The sequence below is a fragment of the Salvia splendens genome, unplaced genomic scaffold, assembly GCF_004379255.2.
Source record: "Salvia splendens isolate huo1 unplaced genomic scaffold, SspV2 ctg291, whole genome shotgun sequence".
NCBI classification, from domain to species: Eukaryota; Viridiplantae; Streptophyta; class Magnoliopsida; order Lamiales; family Lamiaceae; genus Salvia; species Salvia splendens.
Window position 1 is genome coordinate 81,184 of NW_024598931.1, and position 24,316 is coordinate 105,499.

Consider the following 24,316-nt stretch of genomic DNA (forward strand, 5'->3'; position numbering starts at 1 on the left):
ATAGCGGATGATGGCACGCTCGAGGCATCGGACGGCATATCGTCCGCCCCACCGTGGGTGTCTTACAATTTAGTTGGGACCATCTTCACACCCATTTTGTTTGTACCGAATTTCATTTTTTTGCAGTGTTTTCAAATTTTAATTTTGTTTATAATCATTAATTGAATTTTTTTCCATCCAATCAAAGTATATAATCATTTTTTATAGTAGTATTTAATTTTATTTTTAATAGTGAGTGATTTACTGTTACAGGTTATAAATTTGAAATAATATCATTTCATGTCTTGAAAAATAAAAGTATTACTACTAGTAGTATAATTTATAATATTATAAGAGGTTTTAATTTTACAAACATAATGAAAAGATGACACAAAAAAACGAGTGGGACTCTAATTCTCACACTTGTCCTATGTATATAAATAAGGTTTATGAGCTGATGAGACCATAATTATAATGACAACCTAAATACTACTATTATAAACATCTGATTTCTTAAGTGGATGGATGAGATTGAATTGTAGGAATCGAGTCCGGATTGCCTGTCTGCGTTAGCATATTGCTTGTATGGCTATTTTAGTCATTTTGCCATCAAAGAAACTGCTACAAAATTTGAATATGCCGTGTATTTTGCACATTGATTTAGAGCGTCCACTATAAGGTGGACGCGGCGGTCGCCGCGAGCGGGGCGATGGCGGGCGGAAGGCGCGGCGCTTATAGTGGATGGGGTGTCCGCCGCGAGGGTGGACGCGGCGGAAGGGGTGGAGGGCGGCGGACGAGGCTTCGCCGCGAGTGGGGCGAGGACGCGGCGTGCATGGTATAGGCGCGGCTATAGCCGCGGCTATTATAGTGGCGGAAATCCGCCGCGGCGATAGCCGCATGGTTTGAATTTATTTTTTTTTTCGTTTTTCATATCTATAAATACCACTCTCCCTCCTCCCCCACTCCCATTTTCACAACATCCATACACCCACTTTCTACAAAAACACTCTCTACAAAATGCACCGAGGAGACGACGAATCACCCGACACTGAGGAATCGGGATATGACAGCAATCCATCTCAGCCGTCGGGTTTTGGCGGATATGCTTCTCAGCCGTCGGGATTTGGCGGATATGCGGTTCCGTCACAGTCTTGGAGTTGGAATCAATCTCCCCCACCGTGGGCATCGAGTCCACCCCTTCCTCCATCTCATTATTCGTTGTATAATTTTACCAGTATGCAATACAATGAATATTCGGCCTAATTACCTCGTATTCTAGTTATTTACACTGCGATTATTTAAATTACACTTGATTAAATATGAAAATTGATTATAAAATTTTGGGGCTATTGGAGTTGTCCACTATAATGGCGGAAATAGAATTTTGGGGCTATAGACAAAAAACTGGGGCTATGGACAAAAAACTGGGGCGGGGTTATTGGGCGTGTCCACCTTATAGTGGACACTCTTAGAATTGCTCTCTCTCCCCTATTATCCAAATAATCACGCCGCTCTCTCAATCCAGAGACCCTAGGAAGAATTCTCCAATTAATCGGCGCTCTTCCACCAGTTCTCTCCGCCACCAGTTCTCGATTCCAGCGTCGCCGCCGGTTCTCGATTCCACCAGTTTTCTCTGTCGATTGCAGCAATTAACAGCCTCTATCTCATTGTTTCTCATTGCGTCTTGTGAAGGGTGGTGATGTCTGCTATTCATAGCACCTCCTCCGACGCTCTTGATTCCTGCTCCGGCGCGACAGATTGGGTAATTCTTTTGATTTGGTTTTGCTGCTGAGTGTAATTGTTGTGTATTTTGCACATTGTTTAGTTTGGTATATATTGATTCCGAGTTTGATTACTATATTGATTTGAGTTTGGCTTTGTTTGGGTTCGTTTTGAATAGATTCGAATTGCTTGTTACAAGTTGGATAAATACTTGTGTGTGACCATATATCTGCTTGCCACTACAATTGCTTCTATTTTAGTATATTTGCTTATTACTCCCTCCGTCCCACATTTAGGGGTCGTTTGATAGCCTCCAGAGCCAAGAAATAGATTAGTATCTAGTTATTTTCGTTCATTTGATATCCTTGTTGGGCCACCATATCAGCCCGTTTTTGTACTCTGGCCCGCATAGGCCCGCAGATTGAGCCACAAATGCACAGATTATTATCTTGGGCTGCCATTGGTACACTTGTGTATTATTTTGTATTTTGGTGGACTAAATTCCATCTATTTTGTACTAATGTATTTTCTGATCGGATTTGTAATTGCTAGACTATATTATTTTGTATTTTGTTTGACTATGTTCCATCTATTTTGTACTACTATATTTTCTGTTTTTTCATACTGTTTCTTGTAAGAGCGATGCTAAATGTTAAATTATTGTGATACAATTAATGAGTTTAATTGATCTTTTATCCTAGTTTAAAATTGGGATTTAAAATTTGAATAGTGTGATTTTATTAAATATTCTATTCAATTACTAATTGAGAATGATTTATACTACTTGATTCAATTGGATGAGTAATTGCCTTTTAAATTTATCTTGTACTCAATTCAATAACTCAATCGATACTTGATTAATACGGTATGCTATAACTAATGACTTTACTGATCTTTGATCTTAGATACTTTTACTGAAGGTATGTACATAAAATGATAGTCTTGACGGGTAGAATGATAGTTTTGACGGATAGAATGATACTCTGAGTTGATACAATGATACTTTTACTGATTTGTAGGTATGTCCATAAAAATGATTAATTAACTAACCCATCTTCAACCAAAATAATATTCCCTCTCCATCAACGTTCTATAAGTTCTTCACTAATTCCTAACGCAATATCATCCAATTCCCCTCTTTCGAAACACTTCCCTTCCCTGACTCATGCTTCATTGGCAACGAGTGATTCATGAGGTTCGACTGCTGTCCATATCCGACACCTCCATTGATCCCTCCATATCCGACACCTCCAGCTAAACTATCATTTTTATAAGCTAACTGTCATTTTATCCGCTTAGATTATCATTTTATAAGGTAAAAGTATCATTTTATTAAACAAAAATGTCATTTTATACACCAAAAATACCTATCATTCTATCGGCTGAAAGTATCATTGTATCGTCTGAAAGTATCATTCTATACGGCAAAACTATCATTTTATCAGTTTTATGTCATTTTGTCACGTTAAAGAATAATTTTGTCAACTTATATGCAATTTCTCCAGCTAAACTATCATTTTTATAAGTTTACTGTTATTTTATCCGCTTACATTATCATTTTATAAGGTAAAAATATCATTTTATTAAACAAAAATGTCATTTTATACACAAATAATAGATAGCATTCTACCCGGCAAAACTATCATTCTATAGGCTGAAAGTATCATTCTATCGGGCAAAGGTATCATTTTATCAGTTTTATGTCATTTTGTCACGTTAAAGTATCATTTTATCAGCTTATATGCAATTTCTCCAGCTAAACTATCATTTTTATAAGCTAACTGTCATTTTATCCGCTTAGATTATAATTTTATAAGGTAAAAGTATCATTTTATTAAACAAATATGTCATTTTATACACCAAAAATACCGATCATTCTATCGGCTGAAAGTATCATTCTACCCGGCAAAACTATCATTCTATAGGCTGGAAGTATCATTCTATCGGGAAAAGGTATCATTTTATCAGTTTTATGTCATTTTGTCACGTTAAAGTATCATTTTATCAGCTTATATGCAATTTCTCCAGCTAAACTATCATTTTTATAAGCTAAATGTCATTTTATCCGCTTAGATTATCATTTTATAAGGTAAAAGTATCATTTTATTAAACAAAAATGTCATTTTATACAGCAAAAATACCTATCATTCTATCGGCTGAAAGTATCATTCTATCGGGCAAAAGTATCATTTTATCAGTTTTATGTCATTTTGTCACGTTAAAGTATCATTTTAGTCTCATACTACTAAAATCTAAATTATGTATTATGTCTTGATAGTGTTCTAAATTATTCGAGTTAAAAACATGTTTCTTGTATCAATAAATTTATGAGCTTTCAATAATAACTTCTATTTTTAAGTGTTAATTCATTTTTAAAAAACAAATGATAATTAACTTTTATAGATGAACTAAAAATTTATAAAATGACTACTAATTTTTGGATTTAAGAATGACTCCATTATTTTGAAGATTAACTTTATGGGTACCGAGAATCTATATTCAATATGTATCAAACAATGACAAAAGAATAAGTAGGCAATATATCTTGCCTATCAAACGGCTATTAGTGATAACAAATATCGGCCCACGGGCCCTCCATTCCTTGATTACTAACTGGGCCCTTTTTATCCTCCATGGGCTATCAAACAAGTCCTAGAGTAACAATTAGTTATGGCACGAGTTTTAAGAAATTAGTAGAGTGTGTATTTAATGAAGTGAGAAGGTAGAATGTGTAATAAATGAAGTGAGTAGGTGGAAAGTGAGATAGGTTGACTTTTTTTAGTTAAAAATTGTTTCTTCTTTCACTTTATTTAATTTTGGTTGTTTAAATAAGTTAGACTTATTATTTTTAATTTTACACCTTGGTTATTCTATTTCCTTTACATAAAATTAAGATAGGACAAAATTAAATTTTAAACTAAAATTTGAACAAGGAGCAATCACCTAATTTTCAGCTATCACATCAACACAAATTTGAAGAGGGAATTCATTCCATTTTCATTTACTCAAACCTCCAAATTAAGGAGGGAAAAATAATTTACAATCCCATGGAGGGAAAAATCCAAAATCAAAATAAAGGTAATCTACCTCTATAAATACATTCACTCCACATTTACACCAACAATTGCCAATTCCACCTACCTACACACCAACCAAAAGGTATTTATATGTAAATTCCCCTCAGAGCAATTTCATCATAGGGGAATGGAAATGGATCAAGATATGGAGCAACAGATGGAGCAACAGATGGAGCAGGAGAATATTCAGGATGCAGAACTGGAGCCAGGGCCGAGACAAGGCCTGAAGTTGAGCAGCCAAATGAAGAACCATAATGTACAGTTCCTACAACAGCAATGCCAAGCTGGAGCACTGCCACATGGTTCATTTCAAGAGGCAGCCAATAGATTCAAAGTGCACAGAATTACAGTGAGCCGATTATGGGGGATAGCCAAGCAGCAAATGTCAGATGGGCAGCCTGTTATCATGAGGGGCAGAGCATCAGGATATAAAAAGAAAACAGGTACAGTACATTTTGATGATGAAAAGTTCAAACAATTGTCTTTTCTTGAGAGATCTTGCTATAGAAAGCTTGCATGTAAAATGGGTGTTAGCAAGACAACAGTTGGTAGATGGGCAAAGAGTCACCTGATAAGGCCACATACAAATGCCATAAAACCAGCACTCACTGAAGCAAACAAAATCAGTAGAATGAGATGGTGTCTTACTCATATTCAGCCAGCTTTGGATGAAGGAAAGCTTCTTTATCATGCTATGCACAATACAGTTCATATTGATGAGAAATGGTTTACATGACAAAAGCTTCAGACAGATACTACCTGTTGCCGGATGAGGATGAGCCTTACAGGTCTTGCAAGTCAAAAAGATTTATCACAAAGGTGATGTTCATGTGTGATGTAAGTAGGCCACAGTTTGGCACAGATGGTCAGACCATCTTTGATGGTAAAATAGGCATATTCCCATTCACAGAACAAGTTCCAGCCAAAAGGAAGTCCAAGAATAGGCCAAGAGGGACATTAGAGACTAAACCTATACCATCAGTTAACAAGGAAGCAATGAGAGAATGTCTCTTGAATCAGGTATGGATATTTTTATCCCCTCACCTGCCTATTAGACATTGATAATGTCATCATTTAGCATTTTTTACATTGATTCATTCATCAAAGGCTGCAATTTTGCAAATCAGATCCAACAAACCAATAAAAGGCTGCATTGTTGCAAATCAGAGCCTCCAAACCTTCAAAGGGGTGGCTAGGTTCACAAAAACACAACCTATCAGACATTGATACTGTCATCATTTAGGATTTTTTACATTGATTCATTCATAATGCACAGATTATTCCAGCAATCAAGGCAAAGTGGCCAGCCAATGCAAGCAAGGATATCTATATCCAACAAGATAATGCCAAACCTCACCTAAGATCTTTTGACTCACAATTTGATGAGCTTGCAAGTTCAGATGGATTTAAGTTCCATCTAATCAGCCAACCAGCTAACTCCCCAGACACCAATGTATTGGACCTAGGCTTTTTTAGGGCCATTCAATCACTACAAGATGATAAAGTAGCAACCAACATAGATGAATTACTGGGTAATGTCTGGAGTTCTTTTGAGGAACTCACACCACAAACTCTGAACAATGTTTTTTAACATTGCAAAGCTGCCTCAGTAAGATCCTTGAAGTGCATGGAGGCAACAACTACAAAATACCCCACTTGAACAAGGAAGGCTGAGAAGAACAGTGGGGCTTCCTACATCCCTAGAAGTTGGGGAGAATTTGGTCAAAGAGAGCTTGGAGTATCTGCTACTACCTCAGAATGATGTGGGTGCCTCATATGACATAGGGCATTTAATGAATGTTTTACAGCTCTAAATAATCTACTTGGATGTTAGGGTTTACAGTATAAGCATCAAAGTAGTTTGGTGTTTAGGATGTAAACTTGTTTTTTTGGTTATAGCCTACATTTTGGGTTAGGTTTAATAGGCTGATTTCTGTGGAATGGTAACTAAGCCTGCTTGTAAATCTATAGACTACATTTTGTATGTATTCAAAGGCTGTAATTTTGCAAATCAGAGCCTCCAAACCATCAAAGGGTGGCTAGGTTCACAAAAAAACAACAAATACAGAGACATCATAGCTGAGCATGCATAACTCTCAGAAAAATATCATCACAGAGGAGCAACATTGCAAATCAGACCCAACAAACCAATCAAAGGCTGCAATTTTGCAAATCAGAGCCTCCAAACCTTCAAAGGGGTGGCTAGGTTCACAAAAAAACAACAAATACAGAGACATCATAGCTGAGCATGCATAACTCTCAGAAAAATATCATCTCAGAGGAGCAAATCAGACCCAACAAACCAATCAAAGGCTGCAATTTTGCAAATCAGAGCCTCCAAACCTTCAAAGGGGTGGCTAGGTTCACAAAAACACAACCAATCCAGTCAATAAACAGATAATCAGATGTTATTCATCACAAAAACTTCATCATATGACATCAAACAAGATCAATTCATGCCAAAACAGCCTCCAAACCAAGCAAAGGGGTGGCTCAGAATTGAGAAAATACCCACAGTTTAGATGAGATCTTTCATGCCAGGCAACAAAATAAGCAGCATAGCTTTCTCATTCTCGGTGTACTCCACCTTTGATGAAGAAGCTGGTTGAGGTCCAGATTCGTCACAGGAGAGGGACGGTTCAGACCCGTCGAAGCCCTCAGCCGGCGGTTGGCGTTCAGACCCGTCAAAGCCGTCAGACGGTGGCTGGATTTCAGATCCGTCGAAGAAACAAGCCGGTGGGGGAAGCTCAGATTCATGGACGACCTCAGACCCATCAACGCCCGCAAACCATCTCCGATGTCCAGATCGGTGGTAACAATCGACCACACGGTCGATTTCCCACCGTTCAATCACTTCCGGTGGTGTATCAGGGACTATTAGGGTTTCACACTCCGACAATGGATCCCAACCTTCCGCCATGAGAAGCGAATAGAGAGAGACGGGAATGGTGAAGTGATAATAGTAGGAGCCGATTAGGGGTCCAACAATTTAGATCGGCGATTGGAGTAGGAGGCGATTAGGGTTCGGGAATGGGGGAGACGGGAAATGGTGGAGAGCGAGAGTAGATGAAAGTCAAATGAGGGGGGTTGGGGGGTTGGGGGTGGGGTGGGGGGGTTATGTTTTTTGTTTTTTATTTTGGGTTTATTTTTGTGTTTATAATGGCATTTGAGTGTAATTTTGTTGAATAATAGGGTAAATTTCTATGTCCAAAAATGGAAAATTCTAAATGTAACTCTAAAACTGGGACGGACTTTTTTGGCAAAATGTCACTCTAAAACTGGGACGGAGAGAGTACATTGCAATAGTTTTGGTCGTTGAATACGGGACTTGCGGATTAGAATGGTTAAAAAAACTACGTCGAATTGCTTGATACAAGTTTGAAAAATGCTTGTTTATTACAATATATATTTGCTTGCTACTTCAATTGCTTATGTTGAACTGTATATCAGCTTACTACATATCTACTTGTTGCTTAACATACTCAAGAATGAGCATTCAGTCCAATAGTTTTGGTCGTTGAACATAGGATTCACTAATTAGAATGGTTAGAAAAAGGATTTCAGATTGCTTGCCACTAGTATGAAAAATGCTTATGTAATTCCATATATATGCTTGCTGGTCCAATTGCTTGTGTTATTATCTTATATCTGCTTACTACGTATATGCGTGTTGCTTGTCGAATGAGCAGACATACTAATAGTTTCGATCATTCAATACAGGACTTGCGCTTATTAAGATGGTTAGAAAAAGGAAGGCAAACGAAGATCCTGCAGAAAAAGGACTATAGAAATCGAGTTATGTTTATCATTAGCACATTGAGATTTAGACATTAATCACACATAAGGGATCAATAATTAATATAAGCAAGTGCGGACGCACACACAAGCAAATCATCAAATGTAACCAAGCGAAATTGTAGTTTCAAAATCTGTTGCGGATATTACCCGAAATCACTCACAAGTCGAAGTTCACTATAGAAATCAAGCAAAATGCGATGCAAAATTATTGTTGAATATTACACCACAACAAGCACAAATCAATATCTAATAATATCAAGCACTAAAGTATATAAAGTCATGCAATATAGCATATATTATTTTTTTTGGAAAAATAATGACGAATAACGAATCATTAACACTGACATGCAATTTCATACTCATAAGCAAGCAATATAATATATCTAATCAAAACATACACAATCTATAATACAAACAATCAATCACCAAGCAATATAATATATTTAATCAAGCAATCTGACATATGAAATCGGTAATACAAACAATCAATCACTAAATTAAAGTAAGTCACTGAATATAAACTCCACCAATAAGATACTTGATGTATAAATTTCGAGTTCAATTATCAAGTGTAAGATCAGACAAGTTTAATAAAAAAGCTCTAATATTACAGCAATACTGCAAGAATACATCGTCGAATGTAATACTTCGAGTGTCGATCCACAGGGAATGAATTGATTATTTAATTCTAAGACGTAGAAAACACATACTAAAAAGTGATTTGTTTTGAAGCGCGGGAGAAATAAACATCTACTATAATCACCTCCTTAACCCACTATCAAATTATCCTCTAAACAATTCTAATTCAATAGTATACCAACAATCAATCAATCCTAAACTATGTTAAAGAGACAATAGCAAAGGAAATAACAACACTGCATTATTAGCCAAAAACATAGTGTATAAACATTAATCACATTGATGGTATCAAATCACATGAATTCAATGGTGTAGAAACATCCATACAAAGCCTAGATTATAACTTGGAGCAACATAGATAGCTTAGCCTAAACACATGGTTATATTTGCAATTAAAACCATAGGAAGCATGCTCTCGTTGAGTGGAATTGGGATTTGAAGACGGATCGTCAGAATGTTGGCCGAAACTCTTCCTTTTTTTTCTTCTTCCTTTCTTTCTCCCTCTTCTCCCTCCTTTCCTTCTCTTTTCTGCCAAAACTGCCGAGAAACTGCTGAAATGCAGTTGAAATTGATCCATCCGGCCGGGTGGAATTTGCAACTGAAAATATCACCCGGTCGGGTGAATGCCTCTGGACTCTTTATGCTTTAAAGTTTTCACTCGGCCGGGTGATTTATTGGTACAAAAATCACCCGGTCGGGTGATTTGCTCTGGACTCCGCCTTCATTAAAAAAGTCACCCGGCCGGGTGGAATTAGTATGCCACAAAACACACCCGACCGGGTGCCTCATTTTGAGAGGTTTCTGGGCAGTCCGGGGAATTTAGCACAACTTTTTCACCATCCGAGCTTCATTCCTACATCATAAAACATACTTTTGCCAGCATCAATCTATATAAATCATGTAAAGTTAGGGGAATAAAAATGTACAATTTGATTCCCATCAATAATACTACAAAAATGTTAAATAAAATAAATAATATCATGCATATAAATAAATAAATTAAGGAAAACGATATATAATAATTAAGGAAATCATATAATTGGCATTAATTCAGAAATAAATACATTGTGTACAAAACAAATCGCACATGCCATAATAATAGGATGAATAATAACTTACCTTATCTACCACGCTTTTAATTGCTTGAAATTAGGGAAGAATAAAAACAGTTTAGTGGCATACCTTTATTACCCTCCACGCCTAATCCCATATTTTTTTATATATTTATGATGCCATGTGGCAGTTTGTATACCATAGGATGTCTATATCTAACGGTCATAATTAGTGGTATGTTATCATTTGAATTTGATTTGTTATCTTAACACATCCCTAAGGTTTATTCTTATGGAGATCCAAAACGAATCTTCAACCTCCCATTCCTTTCCCACTTCTCCACCTCCACCACCCACCCCTCCGACCTCTCCCTTTCTCTCTCCACCAACTTCCCCTCTTTCCCCTCTCTCAACTCTCTCACGCCACCGCCGGCGCCCCACCTCTCACTCTCACCCTCAAATCCGGCACGGGCCTCTTCGGCTCCCCCAAAAACTCCCCTTTCGTCATCTCCGCTCACTTCTCCTTCGACCCTTCCAACCCCGCCCACCCTAACCCTACATTATCTCTCTTCCTCAAACCCAGCTCGGGTCTCTCTCTCCGGAAATCCAGCGTCTCCCACCCTAAACCCTGAACCCTCGCCGCCGAATCGATCAATCCGGACGCGGTATGCGATTCCAGCTCCTTCGCGTTCGTGCCGCTGGAGACGCCCGCGGCAGTGAAGGAGCTCCCGCCGCAGAAAATTTCTAGGGCTTCGATTTTGAAGGGGACGCAGCTGGCGGCGGAGACGCAGATGCCGCTGGCGAAGAGGCTGGCGCTGAGCTTCAGATGGCGGAGGATCAATTGCCGATTTTGAGAATCAACAAGATCGGAATTCAAAGAATTGATGATGCGGTTAGGGCTGATGAGAAGAGTGAGCCGAAATCGGGCGAATTGGAGGTGATGAAGAGCATGTTATTCTGGATGAAGAGGGAGGTGGATGATTTAACAAGAGCTAATCAACAAATGAAGAGTGAGTTTGAGGAATGGAGGCGGCGGAGCAGGGGCGGCGTTGGTGGTGGAGATGTTATCAGAGAGGGCGTGAGAAAAAAGGCAGTGGCTCCGATGAAGCAGTGGAAAGTGGAAGAGAGAGGCAACGGCAGTGAGAAACGGGAAGAAAAGAAGAATGGGAATGTGGGCATGGATGTGGAGAGTGAGTTGCAGAGAGCTATAAGAGCATCCTATATAAAACAAATAATTAACAATCACCCAAATACGCAATTTAATTTACGAGACATATATGAGAAAATTCAATAATATTATTAAAATTTAAAAATTACATTAATTAAAAAAAATTACATAATTAACAAAAAAATTATTGTCGTGCCGCAAAGTAGGCATTCCTCTCATCTGATGCGCATCGGATCGTCTTCACAAAGACGGGCCACCTAGGGTATATCCCATCCGCCAAGTAGTAGCACATATCATGCCGTTCATGAAACGCTCGTACTCCTCAACATCCCCACCACTACTACCACCGGCGTTACTCATTTCTAGGTGTTGATCTTGTACAGAAATTAAGATAGAGAGAGTACTCGTTAAAACAAGTGGTGCGAATGAAAATGACATGCAAAGCGCGTAAATATAGTGTTTCAAAAAAAAATCGCGCTAGGCGGTGCGCTAGGCGATCCGGACGCTGCAATAGCGCAGAGCGGATCGCCCAGCGCACCGCCTAGCGCCACGGAACCGCCGAGCGCTAGGCGTTTTTTAAATCCGGAAATGGCTAGGCGGTTGGCGCTCTACTAGGCGGTGCGCTAGGCGCTATTGTGGATGCTCTAATGGCTGCTTCTGCTGCTTCTACGTGAGGTTTTATCTTTTCAGAACTTTTGAGTTTGTATATAAGATGTAGAATGTGCTTTTGTTTCTCTTGGATTGAATTGGATTGTAATGAGACGATCGAGCTTTATGAGCAAATTTACAAATGATAATGTGCTCTTGGAGAGCTTAGTTTGGATCCTAATTTCATCTTTTGTGTCATTGATTTTCAATTAATATTACAAAGAATTAGGCCATCCACAACGCTGTTCCTATACCGTTCCTAAACCGTTCCTTAAACCACTATTTGAGGGCCCCACTGTACTTATTTACTCCATTCCTTAACTAAGGAACGGAACCTGCAACCCTCCGTTTCTTATCCGTTCCTTAACCGTTCCTTAAATTATTATTCATTCAATTTCATTTTTATTTTTATTTCCAACCCAATTCAATTTAAATAAACACACTTTAATAAAAAACAAACACACTTTATTAAAAAACACACAACATTAAAAAAATTACAACTTAAACTTAAAAAAAATAAAAAAACACACAATAATAAACACACAATTAAACGTGGGAAAATAAAAAACTACTCCGCCGGCTAATCATCCTCCGGAGGCGGTCGAGGTTGAGGGGGAGTCGGAAGGCCAAGTTGTGCTGCCATATGCACAATTCCGTTCCACCAGGCCGCGAATTGGGCGTACGAGAAGCGGGAAGTGTCCGCCATTGTGGCGGTCATGTACGCCACCATAAGTGTGTCCGAGCCTCCCCGCGAGCCCGATCCCGAGGCCGACTGGCTTGATTCGCCTCGGCCCTTCCTCGCTCTAGCCGCCTTCGCCGCCTTCGTCCCTTGCGGCCGACCGCGCCCACGGCTGGATCCCCCGTATTCGTCGGGCGTTGGATCCCCCGTACCCCCAAACACCTGCGGTTCACCCTCGCTGGCCTCACCGGTGTCACGTGACGAGTAGTTGTCGGTCGTCGTGTGCTTCGTGCGCTTTGAGGTTGAGCCCGAGCTCGAGCGGACACCGCCGGCCCACCTTTCCTCGTCCTTGACAAGCTGCCAAATATCAACATATTTGAATTGTAGTCCGATGTCCTGGTAGAAGACGCGCAAAGCCGCCCTTAGAATGTCGGCGCCCGAAGCTCCGCTTTGGTAGTTCGCCTCTTCGGCGGAGTAGATGCCGCAAAATTTTTTGACCTGTACGTCGACTCGGCCAAAGTGAGCACGGAACATTGTATATTTGCGCTTCCGGGCCCCTTTCGGCTTAATCTGGTGGTAGACATCGCGGACCTTTTCCCAGAAGCACTTGGCGGCTTGTTGATTCCCGATGATGGGATCGTACGAGACGGTGAGCCAGGCGGTGTACACCGCCTTTGTTTCTTCGTTGCTGTACGGATGCCGGCCCAGATCCTCCGGTTCCTCCTCCTCCGCCTCCTCGGCCGCCTCAGACGCAGCCCTGGCGCTTTCACCGCCTCGGCCTCCTCCCTGGGTGGGTTCAACGGGGATATTCTCCCGAATCTGGGACAAACCCTGAGAAAGCCACGAGCGGGGTGGTCGTGCATAGGCATCCACATCGAAAGTGGGTGGTTGGTACCCACCCGGCGTCGCCGACCCCTGGGTACCCGGCGTCGACGACCCGGAACCACCAAGTGTGTTGTACATGGTCTGCCAATCGCCCAACGCGTTGAGATCCCACCCACCGGAGCCGTCACCGCTGTAGTTGCCGTCGCCGGACATTTTGTGTAGAGATTGAATATGAAAATTGGAGAGGAAATGATGTTGGTTGTGTGTGAAATGAGAATGAAGTAGGAGTATTTATAGAATAAGAAAATAAAATAAAAAAAAAATTTAAAAAGTTAAAAAACGGTAATATTACCGTTATAAAAAAATTTTAAATTTTTTTTTTAAAAAAATAATTATTGCGTCAGCAGGTGACGTGTCCCACTCGCGGGCCGGCGAGTGGGACTCACGCACGCCTCGGGGAGCGCCACGTCGCCGAAGGGCGTGGCGGCACAGACCGTGCCGCGTTTCGTTCCGTCGGCACCCGGCACGGAATGGGAACGGAACCGGGACGAAACCATGCGCCGCAACGCGTTCCGCGGCGGAACGGCACGCGGAACGCCGGCCGCCCGCGTTGCGGGTGCTCTTAGTACTATGATTCATTGCAATTAAGCAATCTTTTGTAGGACTACAACAATTTTTTTACAAATTGGGTGAGGGATGTTTGTTTTCACTTTTCACGGTTCTTGCTTGAATGAACCTGTTCAAGTTCGTTCTTTATTCAAGATATGTTTCATCATTTTCTTCTCAATAATATCTCCAGGCTATGACGATGCTAGAAAATTGGTGTTATAAAGTTCCTGAAATTAATGTTTAAACATTACATACCAATTTCATAGTAAAAGTTAAGAAAGTAACATTGGGGAAAAAATTTAATCCTACAAATTTATAGTAATAAAATGTGAATGAAATGAATTAGTGAGATACTTGATGGTATTTATCAGCAAATAGAAAAGGTGCGTTGGTGAAACTTACTATACAAAGATATAGAATTTGTTGGGCATAATACAACCTAAAATAATAAAATATAAATAAAGAAGAATTACATGAAAACAAATTGATCAAGTTAAACTAAAAAGAAACAAACTGGTTGCCGAATCGATGAGTCTTCTTTCCACAAGACGAGCTATGCTCTGATTGTGCTCTCGGTTATTTGGTGTGTCATCCCTAAAGATAAATTGGTTACGCCTTGTTCGTTGCAGCATTGCAAACGGAACTAACTATGATGAACTGAATGAAGGTCAAGCCAGAGCTTCGACAGAAAGATAATACAGAGAGTGAACTTATGATTTGTGAATGGTTGTTGTGGCGTGTTGTTAAGGAAGATATGGAATGTCTACTTATTTATAGGTCAAGCTCACTATCCTGGGAACTGGTGCAGTCAACAGAGTTCAAACCTCTCATTATGGTTGGAGTGTAACTCCTGGGGGTTATTAGCCGTTATAGGAGCTGGAGAATATGAATCAATAAATTTAAGACAAAAAGATTATATATTTAGGAATAATTTGATGGGATAGACAACTCATCCATCTTAGAGTTATATAAGAGCATCCACAATAGTGTACTAACGCCCGCCCTAGCAACCGGCTAGCGGCTCGGGCGTGACGTTAGTCCACTATTGCGTTAGGCTAACGCGACGGACGAGAGGTCGGGTGTGGACTAGCATGGTTAGCCGATCGTTAGTCCACTATTGTGTGGACTAGCGATCGGCTAGCTGATTTTTTTATTTTTTATTTTTTCTAAAATATCCTATTTCCATTTTATTTTTTTCTTTATTTTTTTTCTTCAATTCATTTCTTTGTTGTTTTTTTTTCTCGGGAGGATTAGGGCATTGGTTAGGCTATTGCTAGCCTATTGCTAGGTTGTTGTTTGGTTGGCCTATTACTAAATTATGGGAAGAACATGATGATATGGCAGGATAAATTTTTGGCTAGGCTATTGCTATCCTGTTTTATAGGGTACATAGTACTACTCACTGTGTATACAAATACTAGATATAGTCTAATTAATGATAAAATACACTCATTTTGATTGGATAAAATGAAATCTAACTGACCAAATTGCTACGTAAATGAAGTAAAATGTCAAATTCATGCTCTTAAGTTTTAGCCAACGAAATGAACTTCTCAAATATTAGGGCATCATTAACCTCGTCCCGGATTCAGGCCTCAAGTCCCCTCTACGTCATCATTCCCCTAAATTTGAGTCCCGGGCCACAACTGTTCTAACCCTGCAGGCTCCAACTCGGGCCGCAACTAATAAATGACACTATTCACAACTCCAACTTATTTTACTCGTAAAATAGAATACGTTGAGCAATTATAACACGAGAAATTCATTTTTAATACAAAATAATAAATTATAAACTTAAAAATAAAAAAATTTAGAATATTAAAAAAAAGTGCAAAAAAAAAAGTAATTTTTTTAAAAAAAAAGTGCAAAAAAAAAGTATTTTTTTTTAAAAAAAAGTGCAAAAAAAATTTGCCCATCTCCATCTTCTTCCTCTTCCTCCTTCTTCATCCTCTCCCCATCCCTCTTCTTCCTCTTCCAAATGCATAAAAATTCAGAAATTGGTGAACAGTAGTTGCCCGAACCCCCTACAACCGGAAGCTCCATCGCCCGCCAGGCCGGACCCCGGGACCATCCCCAGGTCGCAACTGCGGCCCCGGGACCGTCCTGGGCCGGAACTTCCTCCCGTCCAATGCGCGTCTTGGGCCGGGACTTGAGATTTGCGGCCCGGCCTGTTGCGTTAATGATGCTCTTATAGTCCGGTTGAAAATATACTAATAGTTTCAATAGTAGGAGTCTTATTGAAAATATACTAATAGAATTTTAAGAAATGTGATTGAAAAAGTTAATAAATTATTAATCACATTTTTATATATTAATAAATTTTATAATAAAATATAAATAAATTAAATTAATTTAGTGTAAATATACTCACCATTTATTATAAAAGGTAATATTGAAGTCCATTTCTTAAAAGAAGTGTAACTCAATTAGCGGTTTAAATCTAGTCTAAATGGTAAAATCGATAAGAGAGATATTTACGTTTAAATTAATAACTATATAAAAAATGGAGTATAATTATTGTTACAAATAAAGTGATGTTTTTTCAAGAACATGTATCAAACCAAAGTAAACTAGCAATGCACCTAAAATAAAATTCCAAAAAAAAATACGATATTCCATTTGTCCTCAAATAATATGCACTTTTTGGTTTGACACGAGTTTTAATACTATAAAATTAGTAAAGTAAAAAATAGATAGAGAAAAAAATAATTAAAGTATTGTTAGTGGTAAATGTATCTCACCTCATTGTAGAGAAAAGACGTTCTAAAATTAGAAAATGTATATTCTTGTAGGACAGACTAAAAAGAAGAGAGTGCATATTTTTGTGGGAAAAAGAAAGTACTACAATTCTATGCGCAATACAACAGTGGAGAATAAAATACTCTATGAACAAAGCGAAATGTTAAAACATGATAATTTGTTTTGGATATATGAAACTAGTACTCCTAATTAGAGTGAAAAAGAGAAAATAAAGAGATAGAGGAAAGGGAGTGTGTTAGAGCATCCACAATAGCGCCTAGCGCACCGCCTAGCCGAGCGCCGGTGTTAGGCGGTGCGCTAGGCGATCTATTGCAGCCGCCTAGCGGATTTCGCGAAAAAAAACCGCCTAGCGCTCGGCGGTTCCGCGGCGCTAGGCGGTGCGCTAGGCGATCCGCTAGGCGCTATTGCAGCGTCCGGATCGCCTAGCGCACAGCCTAGCGCGAATTTTTAATTTTTTTTGTTTCCGAAACACTATATATACGCGACTTGCCTGTCATTTTCATTCGCACCACTTGTATTAACGAGTACTCTCTTTATCTAAATTTCTGTACAAGATCAACAACGGTAAATGGATCTCAACAACGAGCCTACTTCAAGGAGTAGCGGATCTCAAACTCCCCCGATCCCCGTGGGAGGTGGATGGAGTCAGATGCCCCGACGAGGAGTGAATTATTGTACTTTTTTAAAAATTATTGTAATTTTTTTTAATTATTGTACTTTTTTTAAAATTATTGTACTTTTTAAAATTTTAATAGTATTATTAATGTTTCCCGTATATGTCTCGTAAATTAAATTTCGTATATTGTGTGATTGTTAATTATTTCATTTTGTATATATTTGTTAATAGTGATGTGGATATTATGTGGCTAGGCTATTGCTGGGCTATTTGCTTTGTTTTGATGATGTGGCAGGAGGATTTTTAGTGCTGATGATGTGGCAGTGGCTAGGGTATGGCTGGGCTATTGCTGGGCTATTTGTATTGTGGATGGCCTATGAAGCTATAGTGAGTGGTCAGGAAATCCGCAAAAATAAATAAAGAGACGACATTCAAACCCCCCAAATCCCAATACACACACACCTCTTTCATGGCGTCTCTGCTCTTGCCACCCCCAACCTCTTCTTCCGCTGTTTCTTCTCTTTTCTCGCGCTCCTCCTTCCCTACTCCCACCGCACGCTTCACTCCCGCCGTAACTCTCTCTATCGCACTCTTTGTTTCATGTTAACTGATTGTTTCAGCTCCTTCAGATTGAACTGAAAAGGCATCCTTTTTTTATTTTCTTCTTTTACTATTTGGAGATTGACGTGAATTTGATACTTTGCGCGCCTTTTGCTTTTACTGCGAATTGTTACTTTTTCTGTGTTTTTCAGTTTTGTTTTTTGTGTTGATAGAGATTGACGTGAATTTGAGATTTTGCCTGCCGCTTTTGATTTTACTGTAAATTGTTGTGTTTTTTGTCTGATTATGTTTCCGTTTGTGTTGATAGAGATGTGAGTTGACAGGGCCGGTGAACGGTAAGCCTTATGTTCCTGTTCTCAACGATCAGATATTGCCCAAGTACCTGCAATCGAGACGATTGGAGACTGCGTTGAACACAAATACTACTAATAACAGGATCAAGATATTCTCCGGTACTGGCAATTTCGCCCTATCTCAGGTGAATTCTCACGAGTCTTGGAATGGTACTCTTGTTTTCATGTGTTTTTCTAAATAAGGGAATTTGTCGCTTGTTTTAAAATATGGAACATAATACATTCTTCTGTTACCGTGGTTTGAGTGCCAACTTACTTGTAGAAACACTTGCCTCTAAAGTTTCATATAAACTTGTCTGCAGTGTCAATAAGTCCTGCATGAGTTGATGATGATGTGTGGGGAAGCATGACTTGAATGTAGGGACTTGACATGTAGGAAATTGAAATCCAATGACTGAGCATCACATGGACGGCCTTTTATATAAATTGCAGCTTTATCATTCTATTTTTGCCCCTGTTAGGTAGTGTCACACATCATTTGGTAGAGCGTGATTAATTTATGATGCGACTGTTGTAGTTTCTCTTTTGTTATGCTCTGCGTTCCTCTACTCATTATTCTACTTCACTAAATTTGATGAATTGGTTCTCACTTAGGAAATTGCTAGCTATATGGGCCTCAACCTTGGAAATATCCACATTAAGCGATTTGCAGATGGAGAGATTTATGTTCAGTTGCAAGAGAGTGTCCGTGGCTGTGATGTGTACCTGGTCCAGCCAACCTGTCCTCCAGCTAATGAAAATCTTATGGAGCTTCTGATAATGATAGATGCTTGCCGAAGAGCTTCAGCCAAAAATATCACTGCAGTCATCCCATACTTTGGATATGCTCGAGCGGATAGAAAGGTGGATTTTCAGTGATATATCACACATTTGTTAAGTTATTTACACAATGATGATTAAATACTTACAAGTGAGAAGTTCACTGAATAAATTCTAGAGGAAATGTTACTAGAATGTGGCAGTGCTAATTTACAATCTTCTGTTGTCAATAGACCCAAGGACGTGAATCTATTGCTGCCAAATTAGTAGCCAATCTTATCACAGAAGCGGGTGCAGATCGTGTTCTTGCCTGTGATATCCACTCTGGGCAGTCCATGGGTTACTTTGATATTCCTGTGGACCACGTATACTGCCAGGTATTTTATTAAAGATTTCACCTTTGTTACTTGTTTTCATTCGTACTCACATTGTTTTGTTTTTTGGCTGTGTTTTTACTTTTTATGCAAAAGCCTGTCATCCTTGATTATCTTGCCAGCAAGAAGATATCCTCTGGTGACTTGGTAGTAGTCTCACCTGATGTTGGAGGAGTTGCACGAGCAAGAGCTTTTGCCAAGAAATTATCTGATGCACCTTTGGCCATTGTGGACAAAAGGCGTCAGGGGCATAATGTTGCTGAGGTATTAAGCTTTTCTACTTTAGCTGTCTTTTAACAAGATAAAAAAACACAGAGGGTTTTATTTGGCTATTTGACAAAAGTTTTCTTTCGACTATTCATTTCCTTTTTGTAATTTGTCTTTTGTTTCTTGGTTACATTACATTTTATTTACAGGTAATGAATCTGATAGGTGATGTTAAAGGAAAAGTTGCAGTGATGGTAGATGACATGATAGATACAGCAGGTAATAGAATATTATAATTACTTTATATATATATATCCTCTAAAATATTTCATAATATAGAGGCTTAATGTAATCAAGTTTATAATTAGTTAAACCATTAAGCACCTGCTAATACATGGCAATAGTAAGGATCAGATGTTTTAGTTTTTCTCTGAGATACTAATATGAGTGTTTATGAATGTTACCATGCTGATTTGTTTTATACTGGAATGCTACTCTTAAACTGTTTATCCTTGATTATTCAGTAGCTCAGCCTTTTTGTTTATGCTGTCTATGTCGTTTTGAGGTAGTGAATTTGTTGTCTATGTCAAGGTAGTGCTTTTTTTCCTTGAATTTAAGATAAAATGAAGCTCATCCTTTTGCACTATATGGAGTACTATTTTATGTACCATGGCATATGTGATCTATGAAATCAAAACAAATCTGAACTGAAATTGTAACCAGTCCTTTGACTAGTAGAAATTCGAACTTAATCTGAAGTTAGATTCTTTTGGCATAATTTCTGTATATTTTATAACTATGAAGTGATCTACTCATTACTTAACCATTGAGACATGCTGATAGAGAAAATGTGATGGTTGCAAAAATGAACAGAGAGAACGAAACAAGAACAAAGATAATTCTCGAAGAGGCCCTATGGTACTACCGTCCTAAACTATGATCCAAGATACTTTGTTCCTTCATTGAGGAGCTATTTATAATAACAAGTTAGCTATTGACAAACTTCTACTTTGAATAGAACTCCTGATTAAACAAAGGCTCCTAAACCAACTCCAACTCTAACTCTAAAGATAACACCTAAAGTCCTTAAACACAGGAAACAACTATAAATCTACAGGGAAGGGGCGATCTATATCTCTTGGATACAAAACTAATTTTTAATTTTTCTGTATGTTCTGTGGCTCTTAAGGAACTATTGCCAAAGGTGCAGAGTTGCTGCATGAGGTAGGTGCTCGGGAAGTCTATGCATGCAGCACTCATGCTGTTTTCAGGTATCAACAATTGTTATCTGTGGCTCTTTTCACCATTTTATGGAATATCGTGGATCCTTTGATGACACTAAATAAACTTTCTTGTGCTGCTCTATCATGTTATTTAGCACTCTTAAAATAGAGCAACTTGTGTCAATAATACTAATAATGGTGATTCTCAATCATCTTAGTTTTGAGTTGCTGCATAGAGTTGCTTACTCAATCATCTTAGTTGTTGGCTTTGAATCCCACTTTTCAAGCTCAAAATATTTCTAAAATGTTTCTTCCATCATTTCATTGGGAAGAAAAGTACATGAAGGGATAATTTCTCGCACTTGAACAGACTAGACAGTTTCAGAAAATTATGAAGTTTCTTTTCCTCATCTTAGTACCCCTTCTGAGCTGAAATCTTTCTGAATCAAAAACACCAAAATAAATTTTAATTGTATGAACTCTGTCTGGAGTTCATACACTGGCTACTGGGAAAAATTGCCGCTTTTTGCCTTGCAATTTGTACTCTAAACCTCTAATTCGTGACATATTTAGTATACCCTGCCAATCTACTTAAACCACACCTTGTTCAGGAACTTTTAATTCTTTTTAACTTGGAAGTGAGAAATAATGCTTCACAATACTTCATTTTTTCCTATATTGCCTTACAACATTACTTGTGGTAGTCCACCCTTGACAATTTGGTGTCTTTTATAAGTTTTGTCTTATTGTGAAAATCCTATACTTGGTTTGTAAGAGAAAAATATAAAGATTCATAATGTGAGTCTGACGCTCTGTCCTAAATAAGATTAATTTCTTAAAAACATCCATCTTGATTCTGGAATTCAGAGTGTCTTCCAAGGACTAAGTTTGTTACAGTAACTTATAAGGGAATGCTGTCTGTCTCTATGATGATATGCAGGTTTTCAGAATTTTATTTCAGTAAGGAGGCATTTTCAATTAATGCTTAATTTGCTGGCTTCTTTCCATGTACAGATATGATTCGACTTCTAACCATATATCTATTGATGTTGCTCTGTTACAGCGCCCCTGCAATCGAGAGGTTGTCGAGTGGCCTGTTCCAAGAGGTTATTATCACAAATACCCTTCCAGTGTCGGAGAAAAACTATTTCCCTCAGTTGACAGTTCTTTCAGTTGCTAACCTCTTGGGTGAAACAATATGGCGAGTTCATGACGATTGTTCCGTGAGTAGCATTTTCCAGTGATAAAACATCTGGTTTACTTGCTGATCGATGGTGACGAAACCTTTCCGTTGAAGAAAGATATTATACCAGTTCACCGCCCGCTACTTGTGCCTGCAATGCCATCTTCTGCGTCACCTAAACCCCGCAAGACATTCGTAGAAGTTGAAGCAATAATGCCAGTCTTTGAAATGATATTTTCGCGAATCTCAGGTCTTTGCATTTCTTTATTTAATTTTCTGGTTCAAAATCAGCAAGGAATTGTTAGTATAGTAGCAGGCAGGTTAATTTCTTTTCCTATTTTGAGCTCTGTACAGGTTTAGGAACATCATTATTTGATTCTCATCTAATCATTGATGATTCTGTAATTATGAATAATTTATTTCTCATGAAGTTGCTCTTTCAATGTAAACAACTGCAATAGCATACCTAACAGCAGATAAAATAAGCAATCAAATTAAGATGACCTGGGAATAGAATAGCCGTTAATAACAATGAGAATGTATTTTCCATCGCTATAACTCATGGTCGAAATACAAGCAGGTGCAACAATTGCAGGACTCAGCCAGTTGAGGGGGGTAGCTTTGCGTTTGAATGATATGATATTCGAGTCCGTTTCTCTTTTGAATATGCTTCGCACTCTCATATAATTGGTCACCCATTAACCACTGATTGTTTGCTAGGTTGTTAATGGTCTTGAAATTTAGTATATGGTTCAACCTTGTGTGCCACAACGCATTATTTTCATCACTTCTGGTGAAATTTATATTAGCATGTGTTGCTCCTCCTTCTTCGTTGCTCCTAGTCTCAGTTTAAATTTTGTACTACTATTTAATTCGTTGCTTTACTTCTCGTCTATATTTTAGATTTTATATATACTCCTATTAAGACCAGACCTATTTCATGATGCATATGAGATAGTATACAACTTTACATCTTTCTAATTAATGTCTCCTTCACCCAGAAATTAGATGGAAGCATAGATGATGAACTTATGAGTTTTATTGCAAGGGATAAATTTATAAATGTACTAGGTGTGAGAGGTTCTTTTGAGTTAAATTACTAAATTACTAATGATACTAAGTTGTGTTGTTTGCTCAGCTAATTATAAAGTTGTTGCATTTGAGAGACAAAAGAATGAGATAAATAAAATGACTTATTCATAGCTTCAAGGACTAAAAAGGGTAAATCTCATTCTTTTCATCCAATTTTAAAATTCACACAATATAATAATTAAATTAATGATTTGTATAATTAGGTTATACTCGTCATGTATAATTGGCTCCACTTTCATCCTAAAATTGCCGTGATTATTTAATCCTCTTATTTATAATAGAAAATTCCCGATATAAGTGATATAACAATAATTATTGTTGATTTTATGTATTTTTATAATATTTAACATAATTACATAATTCATATTCCTAGTAGTATTTTTCAATTGATAATAGTCGTGTGTTGTTATTAGAGCATCCACAACGGTGGCGTCCGTCGCCACGGCCGTCCGCGCCGCTGACACGGACGCTACCCGCCGCCGCTGCGCTCGCGCCATCGAGCAGCGCCGTGCCAGCGAGCAGCTGACGTGGCGCGCTGGGATTCGTCAACGGCATAGCCGTTGTGTTAAAAAAAAATTTTAATTAAAAAATCAGTTTTTAATTTAAAAAACCGTTAAAAAAAAATTCACTTCCCAAAAAAAATATATCCGTTTATAACCGTTTTTTCCACTTTTTCATTTTTTTACCCAAAAAATACACACTTTCATCTATAAATACCCCCAATTTCACTCCCAAAAATTCACATCAAACTACACAATTCTCATCTTCATTCTCTCATATCCATTTTCATCTTCAATCTCTCATATCTATTTTCATCTTCAATCTCTCATATCCATTTTCATCTTCAATCTCTCATATCCATTTTCATCTTCATTCTCTCATACCCTACAACATCACTATGTCCGGCCAAGACGATAACCCTACGGGCTCCCACGGTTGGAACCCCGAATGATTCGGTTCACAACCGTTTCCTAGTCCGGAAACTGACTATT

The 24,316-nt window shown here is 38.5% G+C and overlaps 2 protein-coding genes and 1 long non-coding RNA gene across 4 annotated transcripts; all 3 read left to right on the forward strand.

The window, feature by feature from the left end:
- The first annotated feature begins 1,487 nt into the window (after window positions 1–1,487).
- On the forward strand, window positions 1,488–2,300 carry LOC121789616. The gene is made up of 2 exons (XR_006048087.1): window positions 1,488–1,741; window positions 1,998–2,300. It is a non-coding gene; the product is annotated as an uncharacterized LOC121789616 (long non-coding RNA).
- Window positions 2,301–5,510: 3,210 nt separating this feature from the next.
- LOC121789614 lies at window positions 5,511–6,369 on the forward strand. Its single transcript, XM_042188037.1, has 2 exons — window positions 5,511–5,798; window positions 6,055–6,369. The coding sequence occupies exons 1-2, from the start codon at window positions 5,511–5,513 to the stop codon at window positions 6,367–6,369; spliced, it is 603 nt and encodes a 200-aa protein (XP_042043971.1).
- Window positions 6,370–17,982: 11,613 nt separating this feature from the next.
- LOC121789611 (ribose-phosphate pyrophosphokinase 1-like) lies at window positions 17,983–22,681 on the forward strand. 2 transcript variants are annotated; one of them, XM_042188031.1, is made up of 8 exons: window positions 17,983–18,143; window positions 18,441–18,611; window positions 19,081–19,329; window positions 19,479–19,622; window positions 19,716–19,883; window positions 20,036–20,105; window positions 21,016–21,097; window positions 22,113–22,681. In XM_042188031.1, the coding sequence occupies exons 1-8, from the start codon at window positions 18,042–18,044 to the stop codon at window positions 22,291–22,293; spliced, it is 1,167 nt and encodes a 388-aa protein (XP_042043965.1). In that variant the 5' UTR covers window positions 17,983–18,041; the 3' UTR covers window positions 22,294–22,681. The 2 variants fall into 2 exon arrangements, with proteins under 2 accessions (XP_042043965.1, XP_042043966.1); XM_042188032.1 differs by lacking the exon at window positions 21,016–21,097.
- The last annotated feature ends 1,635 nt before the right edge of the window (window positions 22,682–24,316 follow it).

Bases quoted from the DNA above. Each gene is read 5' to 3' on its own strand.
- LOC121789611 (XM_042188031.1), top strand. From the start codon at position 18,042: ATGGCGTCTCTGCTCTTGCCACCCCCAACCTCTTCTTCCGCTGTTTCT. The intron at 19,623-19,715 runs GTATTTTATTAA...TTTATGCAAAAG, and splicing joins TGGACCACGTATACTGCCAG to CCTGTCATCCTTGATTATCT. The intron at 21,098-22,112 runs GTATCAACAATT...GCTCTGTTACAG, and splicing joins AGCACTCATGCTGTTTTCAG to CGCCCCTGCAATCGAGAGGT.
- LOC121789614 (XM_042188037.1), top strand. From the start codon at position 5,511: ATGACAAAAGCTTCAGACAGATACTACCTGTTGCCGGATGAGGATGAG. The intron at 5,799-6,054 runs GTATGGATATTT...CATAATGCACAG, and splicing joins GAGAATGTCTCTTGAATCAG to ATTATTCCAGCAATCAAGGC.